At 49.2% G+C, this 21681-nt stretch overlaps 1 protein-coding gene and 1 long non-coding RNA gene across 2 annotated transcripts; both read left to right on the top strand.

Annotated features, from left to right (window-relative positions):
* Nucleotides 1-3511: 3511 nt before the first annotated feature.
* Nucleotides 3512-12046, top strand: LOC135892972 (uncharacterized). The gene is made up of 6 exons (XR_010562321.1): nt 3512-3674; nt 6452-6476; nt 7007-7060; nt 8014-8088; nt 9889-10008; nt 11266-12046. It is a non-coding gene; the product is annotated as an uncharacterized LOC135892972 (long non-coding RNA).
* Nucleotides 12047-16087: 4041 nt separating this feature from the next.
* Nucleotides 16088-20819, top strand: LOC135892970 (histone H3.3A). Its single transcript, XM_065420752.1, has 4 exons — nt 16088-16235; nt 18031-18189; nt 19142-19295; nt 20128-20819. The coding sequence occupies exons 2-4, from the start codon at nt 18062-18064 to the stop codon at nt 20254-20256; spliced, it is 411 nt and encodes a 136-aa protein (XP_065276824.1). The 5' UTR covers nt 16088-16235; nt 18031-18061; the 3' UTR covers nt 20257-20819.
* Nucleotides 20820-21681: the final 862 nt, after the last annotated feature.

The raw sequence follows: 21681 nt of genomic DNA, 5'->3' as shown, positions 1-21681 counted from the left end.
TTTAGCACTTGCTTAAAGTCAAGCTTTTGCTTAACGGGGATGCTAATCGGATTCACACACTACTTTGTCACTAGATTTAGCAACTTTTTGGTTTGCCTAGCGAGAAAATAAGTGTCAAACAAAGTGACCAGTGACAAATCTAGCGACTTTCACTGCCAATCAGAGTGACATTCAGAGAAAAGTCACCAATATGTATCGTCACAAAATCATTCACAAGCAGCTCAATAGTGTTAATAAAATCCATTCCATGCTCTTCTTACTACTTTCTTTTGCACACCAAGTCCATGTCATTACGTCTCAATTGAGCATGTCCTCGGAAGGAATCGCATTCCAGGGCTTCTTGGTCTGAGATCACTATAATCTGCTGGCGAGGAAAAGAAGTTTGTGGAGACTAATTAAATACTTTGCTAAAACCAGGTGCACTTTGGAGAGAGCAGCACATTAGCCAAATGTTCTTTCTCGCCCCTCCATAGTAGGTAGCGCAGCCTGTGATGCAGGGAAAGCTGGCTAATGAAGTGGGCAGGGTGGGGGAGGCAGGTTAGCCAGCGAGGAGAGCTGCTCAGATGGAAGGTGGGGTGGGATGAGACAGGGCCATGTACCCCAGTGGGGCAGGGGGCACCGTGCCTCCAGCGGAGGAAGCCCTTACTACAGGATCAAAGGTGGAGCTAGCTTGATCTTCGGCACCCCTTTACTCCTTCCCCTGGCTTGGCCTGGGGTTAGCTGCCCAGCTGCTTTCAGAAATCAAACCCTGGAAGCGGGGGAAAGGGGTCCGGCTAGCAGATTTTTGTTTTTAAATCTACTTTCTTGGCTCCTTGCAGTGCCAAGCTCAGGTCAGCGATTGTCCTCTTCCCCAGGCTCTGGGCCCTCCCTTTCACTAACCTGGTGGCTCAAATCCAGGCCGGCAATCTTGCTCATTGTAAGTATTTGTATGAGCTTTTGAGTTACCAGATATCTAGAGAGGTGGCGAATTGGATAAGGGAATTGTTCTTTGCTTTCTGAGATTTCATGAGATTGGCTTAAAATCATGAGATTATTTTAAAAATAGTAATAAATATTGGGCTCTACTTCATCTTCTGCTTTCTCCCCTTTTTGCTCACAGGGTGGTCAAGTTTCCAAGCTTTTTTCTGCTACATTGAGAGCTAGAAACTTTTATTATTATTATTAGTCACGATCACAGATTCTCCTGACTCCAGAAGGTGGGGCTTTCCACAGAACACCTGCTATCCCGAGCCTCATGACCAAAGCGTAAGAGTTGGCAATGCTGATGTAGGATGGTGTAATTTACACCTCCCTACAACGGCAACTGCAAAATAAAAAGGGGACTTGACTGTTTCTTCTGGTTAATATTTGCCCAGCGCTTTGAGGATTCAGAAGGGGCCACGTGGCCATGGAGTGTTATATCAGGTTGAGTTTAAAGGGGGAGGAAATTAATTATTCTCCACAGTTCCACTAGGAGGGGGTAGAATCTCCGGGTTGTTTTATGGTCACTGTTCCAGGTCATTGCAGAAGATGAGGCTATTCCGTTCTGGGGCTTGACATCCTCCTAATCGATTCAGCAACCCAGGGCATCCCATAGTGCAAACAGGGCCCTGTGAAAATTCCCACCGGAGCCGTACATTCAAATCTTTGTTTGATCTCATGAGGCCGTGCATAAAGGCTGCTCTGATTTAGCATAGGACATGGCTAGTCAGATTCCCCCAAGCCCCCTCTCCGCCTGGAGTTGGAAGCTAATCTTGTGACCCCAGGGGCTCGGACGCCACCCATCTCCTGTTCTGTGTCTGCGGGGTGGGTGATATTTGCGTGGCCTGCTCAAAGACTAATGAGATGGCGTCCGTGGGCTTTGGGAATGTGAAACCCATCACCCTCCCCACCGACCCTGGTGCCGGGACTGCAATGTCCCTCTCCAGGAGGAACCTTGCTCCGGATGTAGGACTGTAGCCCCAGTTTCTCTGCAGCATTGGGGCCATGGGGTTCCCTGTCCTCCTTGCTAAAGTCTTCCGTAGGGTGTGGGCTTGCTTGACTGGCTCCACCAGCCTTGTCCCCAAATCTTGCTTCGTGTTACTGCCCACCAGATTGCAGGCCCTGGCAACGGGGAGTTCTCTGCGGCAGAGAGGAAGGGTGGCCTAATGGTTTGGGTGATCACCTGGGACTAGGGGTGAATCCCCTGCTCTGCCACAGCCTCCCTGTGTGACTGTGGGTAAGTTTCTTAGCCCAGATCCTCAAAAGTATTTAAGTGCCTGACTCCCATGGGCTATATAAGTACCCTCTGACAGGAATGGCATTGGCGCTAGTGTCTGTTGAGCTGTATCTGCCCATGGAGCATTTGTAGAGCACCCAAAAGCATGCTGGGAGCTCAAACTTGGTCCCTACCCCAGACAACCTACAATCAAATTGAAGATGCGACGCAGAGAGAAGGCTTGTCTTGTGGTTAAGGCACTGGGCTGGGACTCTGGTGATTGAGGTTCAATCAGAGGCTCTGCCATGAACTTGGCATGCCTGAGTGGGGACTAATCTCAGTTGTTGGGTTTAGCAGGCAGGTGGTGTTGGTGGCCTGATACGCAGGAGGTCAGACCAGCTGATCTGGCGGTTCCTTCCGGCCTTGTGACAAAGATGGCTTTATGTTACATTTCCATCTGCCTTGATCCTGCGGCCAATAACATGGAGCAGCCTAAGGGCTGTTCTCAAATCCACTGGCTTGTAATGGCCAGCTAGGGCTCATCCTAGTCCCCTTGATACGCCTTCTCCCCCCGAATGAAGGTAGAAGGAGGGGGTGGGAGAGAGAGTTGTGCATTCTCTAGCCAGCTGAGGATTCCTTGGCCCTCAGTGGACAGGGGGGTTTGTGGGGTCAAGGCAGGACAGTCCAGCCAAATGCAGGACTGGGTGGAGGTATGTGTGTGCCCAGCTGTACCCAGGCCCTGGCCCGAGAATTCTGCTTTTGCACAAGTCTGACTTTGATAGCCGTGTGGGGAAAGAGCAGGTGGTGTGGGGAATTCATTTACGAAACCTTGAGTTTAAGGATCTGTAAGTTCTGGAAAGCTTTTTCTCCCTTTCAAAGAAATGCCCTAGCCTCTGGATTGTATCGGCTCCTCTCTACAACGCTTTCGTTATGGGATTGGCCCTCTAGCCATACGTTCAGGGCAAAGTCCCAGCTCTGGGGAGGGGAGAGGAGAAACTTCTTTCCTAAACTAATTGCGCGTTATTAAAATGATTCTTCTGGAAACACCAACGAATCTCTCCGCCGCCCCTTTGTTGATTACACCTGTCAGCATCAAGTGACAAGGAGAGCCTGGGGCGAGACCACTGCCCCGAAGGAGAAAGGGGGAGCCTTATGTGTCATTGCCAGACCGCTGCAATCAATTCTATACCCGTTCCCCACGAAACACAACCCTAGTGGTATCGAACCCAGTTTTGGGGGGGAGGCGGGAACAGCTAAGGGGGCTAGATTTACTGTGCGGAGGAACAAAGGGGCTGTAAACAGTCTCCTCCCCTCCTTTGCTTCCTGACAATGGACTCGTCGGAACGTTGGTGTTAAAACGGGCTGCGTCGCAGTGTTCTAAATTAGAACGCCCGAGGTTTCAGCGTTCCAGGCTAGCCTCCCCCCTTGCGCAAACGCTGCTGTCCCGGGCTCCTGCGGAAGCAGTTGTCATGGCTGTCCAAGTCCAGGTGGTTTATTGGTAAGCTGGGGTGGGGAGTAGCTGGCGGTGTTGTTGCATGCGTGGCCACAGCACCCGGCGCCGTGGGAGCGGGCCAGTCCGGGCCTATCAGCCCCTTGGGAGAGCAAGGAAACATGCTTGCGTTGCTGTTCATTGCCAGGGGCCGCTTACCAGGCCAGGAGGAAAGAGTAACATCCCCCCCCCCCTTTTCTTCTCTTGCTGTCATCAACTAAATGATGGGCCTCTCTGGCAGAGCAGCGTGGAATCAACTCTCTTGCTGGTGTTAGATGCCTTAAAGTGGGGGCGGGGGGGGGGGGAGGCAAGGCTCAAATGATAAGAGTGGCCTCGCCCGGACAACCATCGAGGCAGGACAAATGATGCGGCTCTGGGGGACGTGTGGATGGAAATTGCGTAAAACGTTCGGCCGCTGTAGGGTGACCTGATGTCCTGCTTTTGGGGTCCCATTCTTATATAGGCTCCTATTACCCCCCCACCCCCGTCCCGATTTTTCACACTTGCTGTCCGGTCACTCTAGGCCGCTGTAAGTTTTGTTGGCTGGTTGCCTTCTCTAAAGCTCGTCTCTCTTGCCAACAGAAGTTGGTCCCATAAAATGTATTACCTGCCCCACCTTGACTTTCTGACAGAGCAGAGAGCTGTGTCGTTTTTTGCCTGGAGTGACACAGATGCCCACAATCCGCCAGCCCTGCGTTGACCTGGGGTGGGGTATTTTAGAGGATGCTCCACAGGCTGGGGCGGGGAACATGCTGCTCTAGCAAAGTATCCATTAAAAGCAGCGAGACCGGATAACTCTTATTTCTCTTGCCCCAGTTGCTTAGTGGTCCTGACCCAAAGCCCACTGAAGTCAGTGGGAGGTTCTCCGTTGATTTCAGGGCCTTCAGGTAAAGCCTTGTAGGTTACTGGCCAGAAGACCACAGGACAAACTGTGGGGAATGACCCTGTGCTGCCCTCTCAGGACTGGTCTGGCTGGATGCCGGTTTCACGCCCTCTTGAACAGTTGACTGGGTTGGAGGGTATCTGGGCTGATACCTTGGCTGTTTGTGGCTTAAATTGAGAGCTTTTTAAGAAACCTGCACGGGTGTTGTAGGGGATTAAGCTCCTTCTATCCCACAGGGTGAATGAAGCTGCTTACAGCCTAGCACGCACTGGCTGAATGGTAGGTGGACTAATGCCACCTCTGTGCAGTCAGGTGAGTCCTCGTTTATATTTGGCACTTCTGCCGCAAAGCGCCAGCTAACCTCTGCCCACGTTCAGTCAGCCAGAGCTTGACCTGGGTATTGCCACCCCGGAATAGACCGGCATTTCTCTTGCTTAGTGCAAGACACCTTAATCCTGACCTGCTGCAGCCTTTGCTAAGCCAATCCTCGGCCAGGGTGCCTCTGTGCTGATCAGCAGCCCCTCCTTCTACAAGAGTAACCATGGCCTCCCCTATACACAACTCTCATGTCCATCAAGCATGACCCACAGCCCTCCCTGTGCCTATAGGTCCGGCCTCCCCAGGCACGGCTCCCCAACACCTCCTTCTACTCTGACCTGAACTGCCTCACTTTTTGTTCCATAGACTTAAACGTTCTAACTCTCCTCTTGCTGCTTCACCTGTCTTCCAGAACGAGCGTAGTCGTGGTAGCTCTGTATCCTCTGGTTATCTCGGTGTAACGAAATCTCCAGAGCGATACTAAGTCTTGTGTGCTGTGGGAGTGGAGGAGTTATTCCATGTCCATGGGGCAGCAGTGAGAAGTGCTGAAGCTGGGGTGGAGTTTAGGGGGGGGAAAAGGGGGTGGGAATCCCACCTCCTTGCCAATAAAATGGTTTTATCCTGCACAGTTAGTTGCTGTGACTCTAGGGTTTAGCCGACTCTGTAACGGTATTACAGAACAGCATTCAGCGTCTTCTAAGAGGTTTCTGTTCCTGGCAAAAAGCACCCTTCTCCTCTGCATTCCCATGCCTACTAGAATGACTTCTGGAAGCGCTCTCCTCTGCTGCCTGTGCATCTAAAATAGACACAGGAAGGGCTGGTATGACTGCTCTCTTTCTCAGCAGCCAGTTGCTCTCTTGCATCTCTGATAGAGGGTGGTTAGGGGGCCAGTTTGTCCCAGCACCAGCAGGTGTGAGTGCAAAGTTCATACGCGCCCTATTCCAAATAATAGCCGTTAGCGTGGGCGGATAAAGTCAGCGGTTGACTGTTTCTTGACACGATCTAAATGCAATGAAAGTAACCACATGGCAAGAAGGCTCAACTTCAGTCTTAAGTTTCTAATGAAAACAACTAGCAACAATCAGCATCTTTAGTGGGGTTTTACCCTTCCAGTGATTTGTAACTTTATCGTTTCTGTGGACCAACATCGATACTCAAAACCCAGCGAGATGCCCTTAAAAAGGGGGTCATGTTGCTATCTAGTGTCTTGTCCCACAGAGAAGACAACGGGCTACTACTTCTGGAGGCAGCATGGCCTTGTGGAAGAGCACTGGACGGGGTTTCGGGATTCCCAGCTCTGCCACGAACTTGCTTGGGTGACCTTGGACAAGTTCCTTTCCCTTCCGTAAAATGGAGCTACATGCTGCTCCTTTGCAAGGCACTTTGAGATTGGCTGATGGAAAGCACTATAGAAGAGCTAGGTGGTGATGGTATTTTGCAGCCTAGTGTAGTTCCCCTTCGTCTCAAATAGCAGGAGACCAGGTGGGATCTTCAAGGAAGCTCAGCTCCTGTTTGAATTTCAGCCTTTGTCCCTTCTTTGGTTAGAGTCTAGATGCTGAAATAACTCTTCTTTGTCTCCCTACAGCGGGGCCTGAGGCTACCGTCCCAAGGTAAGCGACCAGATTCCTCAGTTCAGTTCCAGTTATAACTCTGGCGGTGGTGGGTGAACTGGACTGATGTGCTCTAGGACCCCATTCCTGTTCCCAGCACTTGGTCCAAGTCACCGCCATTTGCAAAGAGAGGAAGTACTCCTCCAGAGAAAGTTGGGCTGTAGCACGTCATTGGATCTGTTCCTGGAGCATCCCCAACCCTTTTGCCCCAGCCTGACCCAGCGAGCTTTTCCTCCCCCTTCGGTCCCCAGTTGGCTGCCTGGGCTGTCTGAACCTGTGCATGAGGAGGTATAAATGGAGTTAGAAAACTGGTGCGAAGGGAAGCAGGCAGTTGGACTAGAAAGGGCTCCTGTACCCACAGCAGGCCATGTGGCCTGGCGGGTGGGGCTTGGCTCGCTAGCTGGCATTGTTGCCAGCTGTTTTTAGGTGTGTGAAGTAACAGCGGAGCCAAGATTCAGCAGGGGCGAGTCCTGACGAAGACCTATCAGGCATTAATTCCGGGTTCTGCCTTTCCTCTCTCTCCTTTCTAGTATCAACAGCTCAAGAAGGAACTTGAAAAACAGTTCCCGGGCAAGCTGGAGATCGTGAGTATCCTGGGATTGTCCAGTCTATCCAGAGCACTTCGCTTCTGTGTCTGACTCCCAGTCAGTGAATATGCACAGCCAAGGACTAGCCATGTCCTTTCAAGCTCTGGTTCTGTACTCTCAAAACTCCTGTTGCCTTCAGTGGGAATCTGCGATGCAGGACTCTCTAAATAAGTCCCTCCTCATCTGGTGGGACCTGACTGAGAACTGTCAGACTAAAAGCATGTCATGTCCAGCATAAATCTGGAACATAGTTGTCAGATCCATGGTTCGTCTAGTCTAGTCTCTTGTCTCTGAAAGTGGCCAGTGCCACGTGCTTCAGGGGAAGCTGTTAAACCTCTCAGATGGGCAAACGGGCACAGACCTAACCATGGGGAAAGCTTTGACCTGATCCTGGGCTACTGCTGGTTGGCTTACAAAGCGTGCCCCGTGTGGTAGAGGTAAGGGAAGCCTTGATCAAGAAATCATGGAGAGTGGCGTTAAGGTGGAAGGAGGACAGTCCTTGCAGTTCTGCAGGACTGAAGCTGTTTGGACAATCTAGTATCATGTCCTGGTTTCCTTGTGCTCCTCAATCTAGATGTACTCTTATTCTAGATCATAAGCAGTTTGGGATAGGGATTCTTTGATACGTTTGTACAGCACCTGGCACAATGGGATCCTGGCTTCTAGAATACAAATTAACTTAATAGATTCCAAGGCCAGAGAAGGGCCCATTATGATCATCTAGTCTGACCTCCTGTATGACCCCAGGCCAGAGAATCCCACCCTATCATTTCTGCATCAAGTTCATAACATCTGTTTGCAGATGTATTCTCTCTGGTGAGAACTGTAGGGAGCACTCCTATTGGTCTAACTAGGAACTAACATGAAGGGGAGAGCTTGCTGCTTAAAATAACCCAGACCCCCTTGGGGCTCGTCATTCTCAAGGTGACTGACACCTCTTCTCTGCTTAGAGTGGCGAAGGGACCCCTCAGGTCACAGGATGGTTTGAAGTGACAATCGCAGGCAAACTGGTGCATTCAAAAATGGTGAGTGGTCTCTTCCTCCCCCCTCATCTAGTTCCTAACCGAACTGCTCAGCTGATTGTCACCAAGGCGGGTGATATACATGAGACAGGAAGACTCCATAGAGATGTGTTGTGAGCACAAGGCTGGGAGCCTTGTCTGGGCTCTGACATCTGTAGTCAGAGTCTGGTATCGAAGCTGGAGCAGTGGTCCTGTCTACAGCTGTACCAGCCTGTACAATGATCCCCTTAGAATCTGCATGCTGAACGGGGATCAGTTTGGTGCGGCCTTCTAAGGAGCAGTCACTGTGAGTCAGTAGGTTGGTACTCTTCCTTCGGTGCTGCTGGAAATGAGACCTAAAACACACACCAGCCACTGACTCCTACTAGCCCACTCACTGGGCATGCAAGTGTTAACCCGCTGCCCTGTTCATCTTGCAATACAAGTAACTTATCTTGACTCCCTAAACTTCCTCTGCAGTTGCAGTAGGATATAGGCTGTGGTTTTTGTTTTTTGTTTTTTCTCTCTTCTTCCCTGCCCTTCCCCCCACAGCTGCCATTTTCCACCTCAAAGATAGCTGCATTTCAGTGATGGATGAAACCTGCATCCTTTATCTCCAGGATGGCAAACTGAAATGGCTTATTAGCAGCCACTGCTGCCGGCCTTCACAGGAGGGAAAATACAGCTCCTTAGAAAACGTCTTTGATGCTAAAATAGCTGTTGGCTCTTACAGCTGCTGGTGCTGCAGGTCCTGGGGGGTGGGGAGATTAGAGCTGTCGGTCCTACATTTAGGGCTGGTCTACACTAACCCCCCCACTTCGGACTAAGGTACGCAAATTCAGCTACGTTAATAACGTAGCTGAATTCGAAGTACCTTAGTCCGACGTTACCGCGGTCCAGACGCGGCAGGAAGGCTCCCCCGTCGATGCTGCGTACTCCGCTCGCCGAGCTGGAGTACCAGCGTCGAAGGCGAGCACTTCCGGGATCGATCCGGGATCGATTTATCGCGTCTTAACCAGACGCGATAAATCGAACTCAGAAAATCGATTGCTTACATCCGGACCCGGATGTAAGTGAAGACGTACCCTAAAAGTACTTCCACTGTCAAGTGTCTCTTTGAGGTGGCAGAACTGTTGAGCTCTGTGTCCTCAAGGACACTCCAGGAGCCTGCTGAACTTTGACTGTCCTGTATGTGGCACCTTCTAGAAGGGGTCGTGTTTGCCCATATTTTTTGGTGGGGGAAGGGGCTGTAAGTTTCACCCACTCCTTTTTTTTAAGCTAATATTTTGTCTGAGATCTTGGTGAGCCAGGAAGGTCCAGCAGCAGAAACAAGCTTTCTATGCTCGCTGCTGTAGCCAAGGAGTAGCCGTGAGGTTTTTCCAAGGCCGCTTTTCAAACACTGCATTGTCCCTCCGGTCCTGCCGCTGCTGTCTTGTCACAGCTTCTTGGCAGTGATATGAGTGCCGAGTAGAAGGTGTCTTGCTGAGGAATGCTCTTAAATAGGAGTGGAACTCTCTGGGGGCATAACTCTGGACACCATCAGTGGCTGTCACCCTGGAGAATTAAAAAAGCCTTAAAACATAACGGCCAGACTGGGTCAGACCAAAGGTCCATCTAGCCCAGTATCCTGTCTTCCGACAGTGGCCAATGCCAGGTGCCCCAGAGGGAATGAACAGAACAGGGAATCACCAAGTGATCCATCCCGTCACCCATTCCCAGCTTCTGACAAACAGCCTTCTCATGCTCTGACTTCTTTGAGCCTTATGGGGCATGCTGGAGGGGGGGGTTCAGCTGCCCCCTTGCTAACTGGTTGCTCTCTGGCAGAACGGGGATGGATTTGTGGATAATGGCATCAAGCTTTCCAAGATTGTGGCAGCCATTAAAGAGGCGTTGGCTTTGGGATAGGAACAGCAGAATGCATCGGTGCCTCCATACATAGCACAGGTAAGGTGGTGGGTCTGGCTATCCCAGTAGTGCTGTCTCAGCCCTTCCTCCTTGGATAAACGGAGCCTTGCTGCATGTGGCTTTCTAGAAGGAGACCTTTAACTAAGGTCCTATTTCCCCCTCTGCATGGGTATTATAAATATGATGGGGCACCCAAAAGAGCAAGGACTTGCCATGTTACGGTTGGTCAGAACTTCACCTTTCCCCCCCTAACTGCAGTATGCTGAGTGCTGGAGCAGCTGTTGCGCTTCACCCCAGAGGTGGCTGCATTCCAGCCTATATACATAGACGAGGAAACACTTGGGAAGGCTCTGTTAAAATGCTGTAATGCTGCAAATCCTAAAGCTCCCAGCCACTCTGGTTATGTTGGCTACCACCAGCAGGGCAGAGCATTCATGGGAGGCAAAAAGAGTCAGACTCCTCCTGGAATTAACTTGGCAAAAGGGGTCAGAAAATGAGCGTGGTTCTGGTGGGCTGAGGTGCTGTGAATTCAGACACGCCTGCTTGGTAAATCATGCATGCAACCTCTGGAACCATGGCTAGAATCCTGGTCTGTTGGATCCCAAAATGCACCCTCTTCCCCCCCCCCCCCCCCGCCCCTGCACTTGTGCTTGAGGACTGTTCCTTAATTAGTTCTAGGAGGTCTCTTGTCCTCTGTGTGGGCCATTGAGTTATGTTGGGTTTGTCTAGAGTGCTTTTATTTAAACACTAGAAGGCACCGTTACACTCACGCTGTAACGGGTTAAGAGCAGTAGCTGCTGCTTCAGGTACATCAGACTGGAAAGGCCCTTTCTGAGCCTTCAGTCCAGTGCTGTCACAGACGGCTCCAGGCATAGAATTCTGTATGTAAATTTATCAGTCTCCATCTTCAAACTAGCTCGCGCTCACTGCTCAGTTTCGGAGGCTGTTCCAGACCCTCGCTCCTCTGACGGTTAGGAACCTTCTCATTTCCAGCCTAAATGTATTCACGATCAATTTGTAGCTGTTTGTTCTTGTGCCAATAATGTCCTTGAGCTTCAATAGCTCTTCTGGTGTTTTTGCTCTCTCTAAATAGGTCAGGATGTGGTGGGGAATCAGATTTTTTCCCCTCTCAGCCTTCACTTGGCTAGGCTAAACAAGCCAAGCTCTTTCCATCTCCTCTCCTAGGATGGGTTCTCCAGCCTCCTGATCATCCTAGTAGCCCTTCTTTGCACCTAGTCCAGTTTTATTTTTAAATTTCTAGTTCGTTAACGATATACGTTCCTTCTCTTCCTGTAGCTTGATGAGCATTTACTTGGTTCAACTCGGCCGAGCGCTTGATGACGGGAGTTGCCAAAATGTCCCGACGCGTGGCCATTCCCAGAAGTTTTTGCGCAGGATGCCGGTTTGAACAAAGGCAGATGAGGATCCAGCTCTGTGCTTTGGCATGCTTTATATCTGTACGCAACGCCTGTCTAGAGTTGAAACGGACCCTCTAATGTGCCATTAAGGTGCCTCTAACTTTGAGTAATTCTTGAGTGAGTTTCACTGTTCAACCTTACAGAGAAATCTAGTGCTGATATCCCAACAACAAGCTCTTCATCTGAGGTTGCTGGGATGAAGGCTGTCAAGTAAAGGAGGGTCACCATCTGGGAATCCCATCAGTGTGGGAAGAAGTATTAGCAGCTCATTGTCGGATATGGGGGGAACTGGGCGGGAAATGAGATAAAATGTTTTAACAAATGACTCAATAGTCTGTTTTAATTTGAACTCAGGATTTTTATAAACTCCCAACATTTTCTTAAACTGGTGTCGAAACAGTTTTCCCCTCTTCTGCAGAACCTTGATGCAGTCCTGACAAATCGCATTGAGATGTCCCAGCTAGGCAGTGGAGTTTGCTCACAAAACATAACCTCTGAATCTGGGTATTTCTGAATAGTGATAATGCACTTCCTCCTTCCAGAATCACCTAGTGTTACAAAACTGTCTTTCTGGGTTTTTGTTGTTGTTGGTGTTGTATGATTAACTTTTGTTGCACTTCAGAAAGGTGTCTGTCAAATAAAATAATGAAAGTCATAAACTGGTTGTGTAGTGGCTTCTTTTCTAGTGCTTGCTAACTGACCAAACACACAGCAAAAGCAGACTCTCCGTTCCCTTGCAATATGGGGTATAATTCTTCTATACCAGTACTTCGAAACAAGTGGCGAGTGGTCTAATGCTTCATTGCAGTGTGAATATCATGAAAGCAGCATTCCAGGTCCTATATCCAAACCTATCAAGCTCCTTCCATCTACACACACCACTCCAGCAAGCCTGATGCAGCCTTTCATCTTTTCAGACTTCTTTGCAACCTCAGTAGTGGGGCTCATATTGAGATGTCCCAGCTAGGCAGTGGATACTTCTAAAGCAGGCAGGACCTTGCTTTTTGTGACATCAAAATTCTCCTCCTGCCACATCTCCAGGGTCTTGTTACAATGGCTTTGAGCCACAGTCCCCCAAACCTTGAAACAAAGGAAAACTGGTGGCATTTGCAGGCCAATTCTGTATTTACTTTTCCCCCCCTCTCTGCTTCAGGCTACGGTAGCATAGGGTGCTGCAAGTTAAGATTGTGGAGCAGGGCAGAGCTGGGATCGAGAGTGGGAGGTGTACTAGCAGAGATGGTTGTAAATGGGGACTGGAGTACATGAGCTGTGTGCACATATGCCAATATGTTCTTAGTCTCCTTTTCATGAATGCTAAAATAAACCTCCATTTAAAAGAAAAATTAATCAGCTTGGCCCAAGTTACCCTTGTAATTTGTACCTATTATGAAACAACTCTTGTAAGTAACCAGTAAAGGAGTAAATCCTCTGTCTGGTGAGGCCAGGCCAGTAAGAGGTCTCTGGTGCATAGGGTAAGACTTATTTAAAGCTCTGACCTTCCATTGCCATGACAACTTGATGCCCTCTCCTTACCTCTCCAAACGCTGCTTTTTGTAATAATTTTACCCTTTAATCCAACAAGCCTGTTTTTGTTCTCCCACAATTGACCTGATTTAATATGGAGCCTAGGAACCCATGACCATCTCTGTAGTGCTTAGGGATTAGCTCAGAGACCCCAGATTTCCAGTAGAGTGGAGCTAGTTGTAAATGATTTCTCTCACATCACCAATGTCTCCAATATGAAAATAGTTTAAGATAATGCACCTTGGGGGTGGTCTTAATTCAGATCTATTGTCAATCAGAACTCTCCTTTTTAAAAAGAGGTCTTAAAAGGAAAAAAGGTGGTCTTGTGGTTCAGGCCTAAAACAACAGAGGTTCTAGTCCCACTTATGCCAGACTTGTATTGTGACATCACCTCTATCTCCCATTCCTCATCTGTAATATCTACCTTGCCAGGAGCAGCTGAGGTCAAATTTCAGTAGGATTTGTAGTTTTCCAAGAGTTGGGGGGGAGAGGATATAGAAGGACAAAATATCTATTTTATTAAAAATTGATTAAACTACATTTAGTACTTTGTCTAAATATACATTTTAGTACTTTTTTTTTTTTTTTTTTTTTTTTTTTTTTTTTTTTTAAGCAACTCTGGTGAGGGTGAAGAGATACAACTGTGCCCTCTGGTGCCCACAATGATAAATGCAAGTAGTATAAATTAGCGATTTCCTGGTGGTGGTTTTCTGAATATCCTTGCAGGACAAATCTAGGAATTCATGGTTTATTTCTATTGGGGTAGTGCCCTGGGGAGCCCAGGCAGCATCAGATGCCCAACTGTGCTGGGCTACTGTAGAAACACTCAGGGAGAGATGGACCCTGCATTTAGGACTCCTATATCTTTGAAGAATGAGGCATCAGAGTGAGTTTTGAGTTGTCTAGTAACAGTGGGCCTTAGTCCAGTATGAGCAGAACTGGATCACGCAGCCGCTCCCCTCCATCCTCTGCTATAATTGAGTTTGTACTGGTGACCCCTTAGAAATTATTACAAGAAGGCTGCACGCTTTGTTGCTAATGTAGGCTGAGCTTTGTGGGTTATCCAAGTGCAAATGGAGGCCCAGCTGGATGGGCTGCCCAAGAACAGGGCCCCGTTATGTTGGGCATTTCACATTCACACAGTAGGAGACATTCGTACCCCAAAGAGCTTACTTATGTTTCACACCATCTACAGTTGAACATCTTTTGAAAGTGATCCATTGTTCTTCATAACCACTGAGGGTAGGACAAGAAGTAATTGGCTTAATTTGTAGCAAGGGAGAGTCACATTGGATACTAGGGCAAACTTTCTAATGCTAAGCATAGTTAGGCACCGGAGCAGGTGACCCAGGGAGGTTGTGGAGTCACCATCACTGGAGGGTTTTTAAGAATAGGTTGGACAAATCCCTGTCAGGGATGTTCTAGGTATAATTCAATCTACTTTGCAGGTGGGTGGGCTAGATATGACCTCTTAAGGTCCCTTACAACCCTACATTCCTCTGATCATGCTTCCAAGGCTCCCATCTTGCAAACGCTTCACTAAAGCAACTAGTAGTTGAAGTTGAGAGGACTGCTCATGGCAGCAAAGTTAAACATGGCTGCAGGATTGGGCCTTAAGACTGAAGATTTCCCCATGACCCAAAGTAAATTCTTGTGTGTCCTACAAATTGCCCCTATGGGTGTCAAAGTTTATGGACCTTCAGCTATGCAGTATTTTTTGGATAGTTAACTTATTGCTTAAGAATGGTACCAGCTTGGCAGCCTAAAGCGCTGTGTTTATCCCCAGAACCAGTACAGCCCAGGCAGTGGCAGGGTGAACAACCTCACCACAGCCCTGGAGGGACAAGTACTAAGGGTTAGAGGAGAAGTCAGTCTTCACAGCCCATTCTCCCTTTGCCCCTTGTTACTGAGCCTCAGTGAGGGGATGGTCACAATGCGGACACTTCTCCAGCTAGCAGTCGATGAAACCATCAACTCTTTTTCCCCATAGGCCACTGGAAAAGACCTCAGTCCATTCCTAAAGGCTGTAATGATTTCCCTATCCGGCCAAATTTTCCCGATCTTTAACCATGCCATCACGTGTTGGCATATTCTTTGAGGTGGATCACGTGTCAATAGTATTTTCTGCTCAAAGAGAGAGAGCCGAGTGTATGGGAAAAGTGAAATACTATCTAAAAACCTGTCCAAGGGTACCATATACAGGAGGCCTCTTACCTGAGATAATAGGGTGGCAGTGACTAGTTAATTATCCTCTCTAAAGCGCCTAGCTGTCTAGGTACTCATATAATGTGATTTTGGCATCAGCACCAGTTGATGTGACTTGTGATAGGGAAGGCTGGCATAACGTTGACAGTGGCTGATGTGGGGAAAACTGTAAAATTTGCACCAGCCCTACTTGACGTGACTGGTGATAGGCTAGTGACGTTACATGGGTGTCAACCCCACTGGTCATGGCTCGTGCAGGGGGTAGATGTGACTTGTGTGAGGGTTTTATAGTGACATTTGTGGCTAGTTGGCATCGGGGAGGTTCATATGGCTAGTGCAAAGGGCTTGATATAATTTGTGCACTGGAAGGCGTTGCCAAAGCTTCTGCAAGGGCCTTGACATGTTATATATTAGAAAGGTTGGTGTGAGTATGCAGGGGGAGGGGTTAGCATGTTACATGTAGGGAAGGTTGGCATGACACACATGGGGGAGGCACTTGGTGTGACATGTGCCAGGGGTTTTGCATGTTACATGTAGGCAAGGTTGGCAAGATGCATGCTGGGGGGCGCTTGGTGTGACTTGTAACAGGTTTACAGTGTTACATGTAGGCGAGGTTGGCATGATGCGTTCCAGGGCTTTGGCGTGTTACACATAGGCACGGTTTGGTGTGACGCACGTGGGGGGGGCACTTGGCGTGACTTTGTGCCAGAGATTTTACGTTACACATAGGCAAGATTGGCACGACCCATGCCAAGGGTTTAGCCTGACTCGAGGGAGGTCTTAACGTAACTTATGCAAGGGGCATAAAATGCAGTAGGGTCTGTGGTTAAAGGAAGGCTCCCCATTGCCAGCCCTGTGACTGGGGGGAGGCAGGGGCAGCCTGGGTGGCACTCACAAGATGGCGCCCACACAGCCAGGTTCACCTCAGCTGACCTCCCCTCCCCTCCCCTCCCCTCTGCCCCATTGCATGATGGTTAAATAGCCCAGCCGGGGAACCCGCCATTTTCTGCTGGGGCTGGCGGGAAAGGCGGGAAGGGAGCGAGAGCTGCGCGAGCGCCGGCCGGGACTCCCAACGGCTCCAACGGTCGCTGCAGTGAGGGGCGCGAGCCACACACACAGGTAACAAGTTGGCGCGAGACACCCCCGTACCCGGGCTTCCCCCTCCCCCCTTGTTCGAAAAAAAGGGGGGGTGAGTAGAAACCGAGATCGTCTGAGGAGCCCCTTCCACCAAGTAAGTCCCGCCTTCCGTCTGTATCCTGCAGCTCATTGGTCGGGCGATGCGAGAGCACGGTGGCCGCGCTGATTGGCTGGAAGCCCCTGAGGCAGCCCCGAGGTCGATTGGTCATGAGCCTCGTCAATCACCGAGGAGGCTTCGCGGCTCTACCCCCTCTCTTGTCAGGTTACATACCGGTTGGCTGGCGACGCTGGCCAATCGGGAGAAAGCCTCGGTTAGCCTGGGGAAGGTCACCTGACTTTAGTTAGCCAATCAAACCCAGACTTCGCGCAAAGGCTTCTGGAAGATGTAGTTTTTCTTTAAAAAAAACACACTTTATGTGGCTAAAGGGGGCAAACTGGGGCGGGGACTGGGAGCTAGGACTCCTGGGTTCTCTTTAAAGCAGACTCTGGTGGCTCTACAGGGGCTGCCGTATTGGCCATGGAGGTGGGACGCCATGGTGCAATTTGGTGTAGGGTTGCTATTGTCCTTGGCTCCATCGCCATGGCACCTGGTTGCCGCCATGGCAGTGGCTTTGGCCTGGTGCCCATCGTGATGGCACTGGTGTGGAACTGGCACCTCGGCGGGGTCTCACGTGGCACCGAGCCGGCTCTGAGGCCAGATCTCTCCTTTGCAGGGATATCGCTCGTTTCGGTCCCAGAGCAGCTTCCGCTCCATGAACGGTTGATGGCCCCTTGCTTTTTGTAACCTTTCCCCCGCACTGCATGTTCGCTCCCAGCTAGGATGACCCTCCACACTCTCCTCCCCACAACAATCCCTTTTCCAGACTCTCACTCAGGCCATTCCCAGCTGGCTCCCTCCGCTGCGTTCACTTCCCCAGCCCAACATGTCTCCCTGCCCTGTTTCTGAGCGATCGGGGCAGCAGGTTCCTTCCTCCCCGCAACTGGTGCCACTGATCGGCGGGGAACCTCGGGGGAAATCGGTGACTTTTTCTTACTGTTGGGAACTGTCACCTGTGGGTCTGTGCAAAAACTGGCAACTGCAGAGGGAGGAGAGGAAAAGAACCCAGGAATCCTGACCGTAAATCCCTCCCGCCTCAATCCACTAGACCCTAGTCCTTTGCCAGACCTGGGACTAGAACCCAGAAGGAGTCCTGGCTCTCAGACCCACTTCCTAATGTAATCACTGGATCCTGCTGCCTTCCCACTCTGGGACTAGAACCCAGGAGTCCTGGCTCCTAGTTCTAACCACTAGACCCCATCCTCCTCCAGAGCTGGGAAAACAACACTTCTCCTCCTCTTCCATGCTGGGCAAATCAGGTTACTGACTGAAATGATCATTTTATATTACAGCAGAAACAAAACACAGGTTCATCTGTGACACTCTAGTTATAAACGAAGTAATTCGGAGTGAGCAGCTGTGGAATTAACAAAAGCTTTTCAGGGATTTTCTGGTACTATCCCCCCCCCCCCCCCCAATATAGTGCCGGAAATGTTCCTAAGCATTTATATGGCGACCTCTAGGGTTACCATAGCATCTGAGCATCTCCGTCATCAATATATTCCTCCTCCCAACACCCTGGGAAGACAGAGCCATTTGACTAGCTCCATTTTACCAGTCGGGAACCATATTGCCTTAGTGACTTGTAGGTCACACAGGGAGTGATGGGACGCGACCCCAGGTCAAGCTGTTCTTGAAAAGGTTAAACTGATTTCTTCCCCTTCCCCTCTTTTTTTTTAGCAGATTTCTTCCGCACTAAAGACCATCCAGAATGGCCCGTACCAAGCAGACCGCTCGTAAATCCACTGGTGGGAAAGCCCCCCGGAAGCAACTGGCCACCAAAGCAGCCAGGAAAAGTGCACCCTCCACTGGGGGAGTGAAGAAACCTCATCGTTACAGGTACTTGGAGTCACGCTTTCTCTTCTGGTGTGCGTGGGAGACGTAAAGGGGAGTTTTGCAATCGTAAGAAAAAAATAACGTGATATAGATCATAGCCTTAATTTTTATGTACTATGTCTGAGGGAGCATGGGCTAGTAGTTAGGGATTCAGACTCCTGAGTTGGAGTTCTTTTTGCCAGTTATGCCACTGACCTGCTGATGTGACCTTGGGGAAGTCACTTCCCTTCTCTGTGCCTCAGTTTCCCCTCATCCTTTGCCAGGCTCATCTGCTTAGCATGTAAGCTCTTCAGAGCAGGGATAGTCTCTCCCGATGGGTACATATGGGGCTGAGCCCAAAGAGGCCTCGACTGAGATCAGGGTTACGAGTGGCTACTGTAATTACAAAGAATAAATAATGATTTGTAGTGAATAGTTTTATAAAATATTATCCTTTCGGCTGGCTTATTAAAACAGAAGGGACAAACACATGCATACAAAGGCACTTGTAGCCAGCTCAGCAACGCATGTTTGATAGGGCACCTGCACAAAGGTTGAGATTTCATCATTGTTCCAGTCCTTGTTTGGAAGGAGCTGCTAAAGTTCTTAAAAAGCCACTTAAAAGAAAAAAAGCTTAGACGTACCCGCGGTCTAATATTAGGGGCTGTCAACGTTGTTGATCCCCTTTAAATACTGCGTTTTGTTTTTTAACAGGAAAGTTGGTGAAATTAACAGCAGTGCAATAGGCCAGCTTAACAACCATGGAGTTCTCTTTGTCCCCAGAGACTGTGGCAGGGCAAGCTTCTTCTATGGGGGTGTGTGTGTGTACGTGTACACAAAACCCCTCCTGGATACACCTGAGACGCTTACAGAGGAGAAGGGAGTTCTGTCTGCAGTCCTTGGCACTCTGATGTCTGAGCGTGGTTGGGAGCATGGGGGTTAAATTCTGAGCCCTTGTCTTTGAAATCTCTTCCAGGCCTGGCACTGTGGCCCTTCGAGAGATCCGGCGGTACCAGAAATCCACCGAGCTGCTGATTCGCAAACTCCCGTTCCAGCGTCTGGTCCGTGAAATCGCTCAGGACTTCAAGACGGATCTGCGGTTCCAGAGTGCTGCCATCGGAGCCCTGCAGGTAGGCAACTGTGTCTCTTCCCTGCTGGGCAGATAGAATGAAACCTATCTAACTTGCCCCCAGACAGTTGGGAAGTACCTTTCAAAGAGTGAGCCCGACCTGCTTTGCACTCATCAAATCTGTAGAAACTAAAGATCGAGGCACGGGCTCATCTCGAGAGTGACCTGCAGAACATACCTCTGCTGCTCAGAGCCTCTGGCTTCAGAATGTAGAATCTAAATGCCCCGTTGATGTCCACAGATTACTGCTTTCGCCCCGAGAGGCGACTGCATCCCAGTGATGTGTGTGTACAGGCAGAGGGAAGACACTGACATCAGTGGCTGCTGCAGTGCTCAGCTTCTCTGTCAATAAGTGCTCCCTAAAGTGCTTAGAGTTCCATGGGGACAAAACATGCTTATGATGACTGTGCTCTTAATCCACTCACTCGTGGCAGGAGAAAGCATCCACGTCTCAAAGCCGCTGGCGTGGGGGTGTTGAGCACGTAGCGTTAGAAAGAGCTGCCACGTTTGAGACTGTGCTGCTCGCTAGTGTAAATGGGTGGGGGGTGAATTTGGGGGCTCTGAATTGGTTTCCTCACCTGCCAAGTGGGGTTCAACTGACACTTGGGAAGCCCTTGAGGCACACGCAGCTGGGTAGGTGCTAAGCATGTAGGGCCAGTTTTTCAAGAGCACTCAGCCCCCCCCTTAGACATCAGAATAAACGGCCAAATAAACGGCACAGAGCAGTAGGAAAAATCTGGCCCTCGGTACAGTGGGAGCATTTTGATGCCTCCTAAAGAGACTGTTGTGAAACAAATGGAGCTGTTACTTCTGTTGTGGTTTTTCCTTGGTAGGAAGCCAGTGAGGCTTATCTCGTGGGTCTCTTTGAAGACACCAACTTGTGTGCAATCCACGCCAAAAGAGTCACCATCATGCCAAAAGACATCCAGCTGGCACGTCGTATCCGCGGCGAGCGGGCTTAACTCGTTGGCGGCTGATATCCGCTCACACAGTGTATTAGAGTAGACTCTAGGTTTTTTTTTTTTTCCTACTCCTGTTTGTAGTGGCTAGGACACGGGGAGATGTTATAAACCTATCTTAGTAAGATGTAAGCGATCAAGAGAGTTGAATCCGTTTGTTCATAATGTACAAGCAAAAAAAAAAATTTAGAAATTTACAAGACTTGGATTTTTTTGTTTTGTTTTTGTAAACTTTTTTTTCAGAATTGCAAAAAAAAATATATAAAACAAGGGGGAAACATTTTTGAAATATCTGGTTTTATACACAAAACTTAAGTAGATTTAGGCATAACATAAGGAGCTTTTGGTCTTCAGTTTGTAAAAATATATCTGCAAAAGATCACGCTACACTATATTTTTCATTATTTGATTTCTTTTTTTCCTTTGTATTTAGAATGGGCATGATATTTAAACTTGTTTTCTTATTTCCATCTGTCTCGTGAAATGTGACTTGGACCTTTGTAACTTTCAGGTTTCTTCACCCTGTGGTGGGAACAAAAAAAAAAGAAATAAATGTTGAACAATAACCTTTTTGCTTCCTTAATCTTGTATTTGCTGTCGCACTAGGATAGATGTGTATGTCGTGCTCTTCAGTAAATCAAAGCAACTTGCCTTGTGCTGACGCGATAGCCAAAGTTCCGTAGATCCTTTAAGGATCTCCAAGCCCTTCTGGGAGCATTATTTAAGCCTTTCAGACCCCTGTGGGGAAAGGAGTGTTAGATCCATTTTGACAATGTGGGAAACTGAAACTTAAAACTGTTGTAAGTGACTGGCCCAAAATCACAGCAAGGCCAGTGGCAGAACCAAAAATAAAACCCAGGAGTCTGGAATCCCGGGTCTCTGCTCCAGCTAAGAGACCGCATATCCAGTTGATGTGACACTATATCCTGCAATTTGGCTTCAGGATACAGAGGAAAGAACCCCCACCCACCCTCCCTTTTCCTGTTGTAGTGTTTACTTCATGCAGTGGGCTACAGAAGGCGGGGACCCAGGACTCCTGCGTTCTTGGGCTGACTTGTCATGACCTTTGGCACAGCGAAGCTATCTGTTTATCTCCTCACTGGTCACTCTGAGAGTTGCATATTTGTGCCGCTTAGCTACTATTTCTGAAATGCTTTGGGCTCCTCAGTTTGAAGGGTGCTATCTAACCGGTAAGTGCAGGGGTTATTGAACTGTGATAGATAAGCCCTCATTTTAACAGCCCTTTGAGAAGATGGTGATTTAGAATTGCAGTGTACGTTTAAACACCTCTACTATTTCAGCGGTCATGTTCCATGCAGGCCTGGCTGTCTTTTGCTCTGGGGTCGGCTAGGGGGGTGGATTATCTATGCTGATAGGAGACCCCTCCTGTCAGCATAGGTAGTGTCTACTCTGAAGTGCTACAGCTGT

This window comes from Emys orbicularis, chromosome 21 (genome assembly GCF_028017835.1).
Source record: "Emys orbicularis isolate rEmyOrb1 chromosome 21, rEmyOrb1.hap1, whole genome shotgun sequence".
Classification (NCBI taxonomy): Eukaryota; Metazoa; Chordata; order Testudines; family Emydidae; genus Emys; species Emys orbicularis.
Note: the sequence above shows the minus strand (reverse complement) of the source record. Positions and strands in the feature narration are given on the sequence as shown.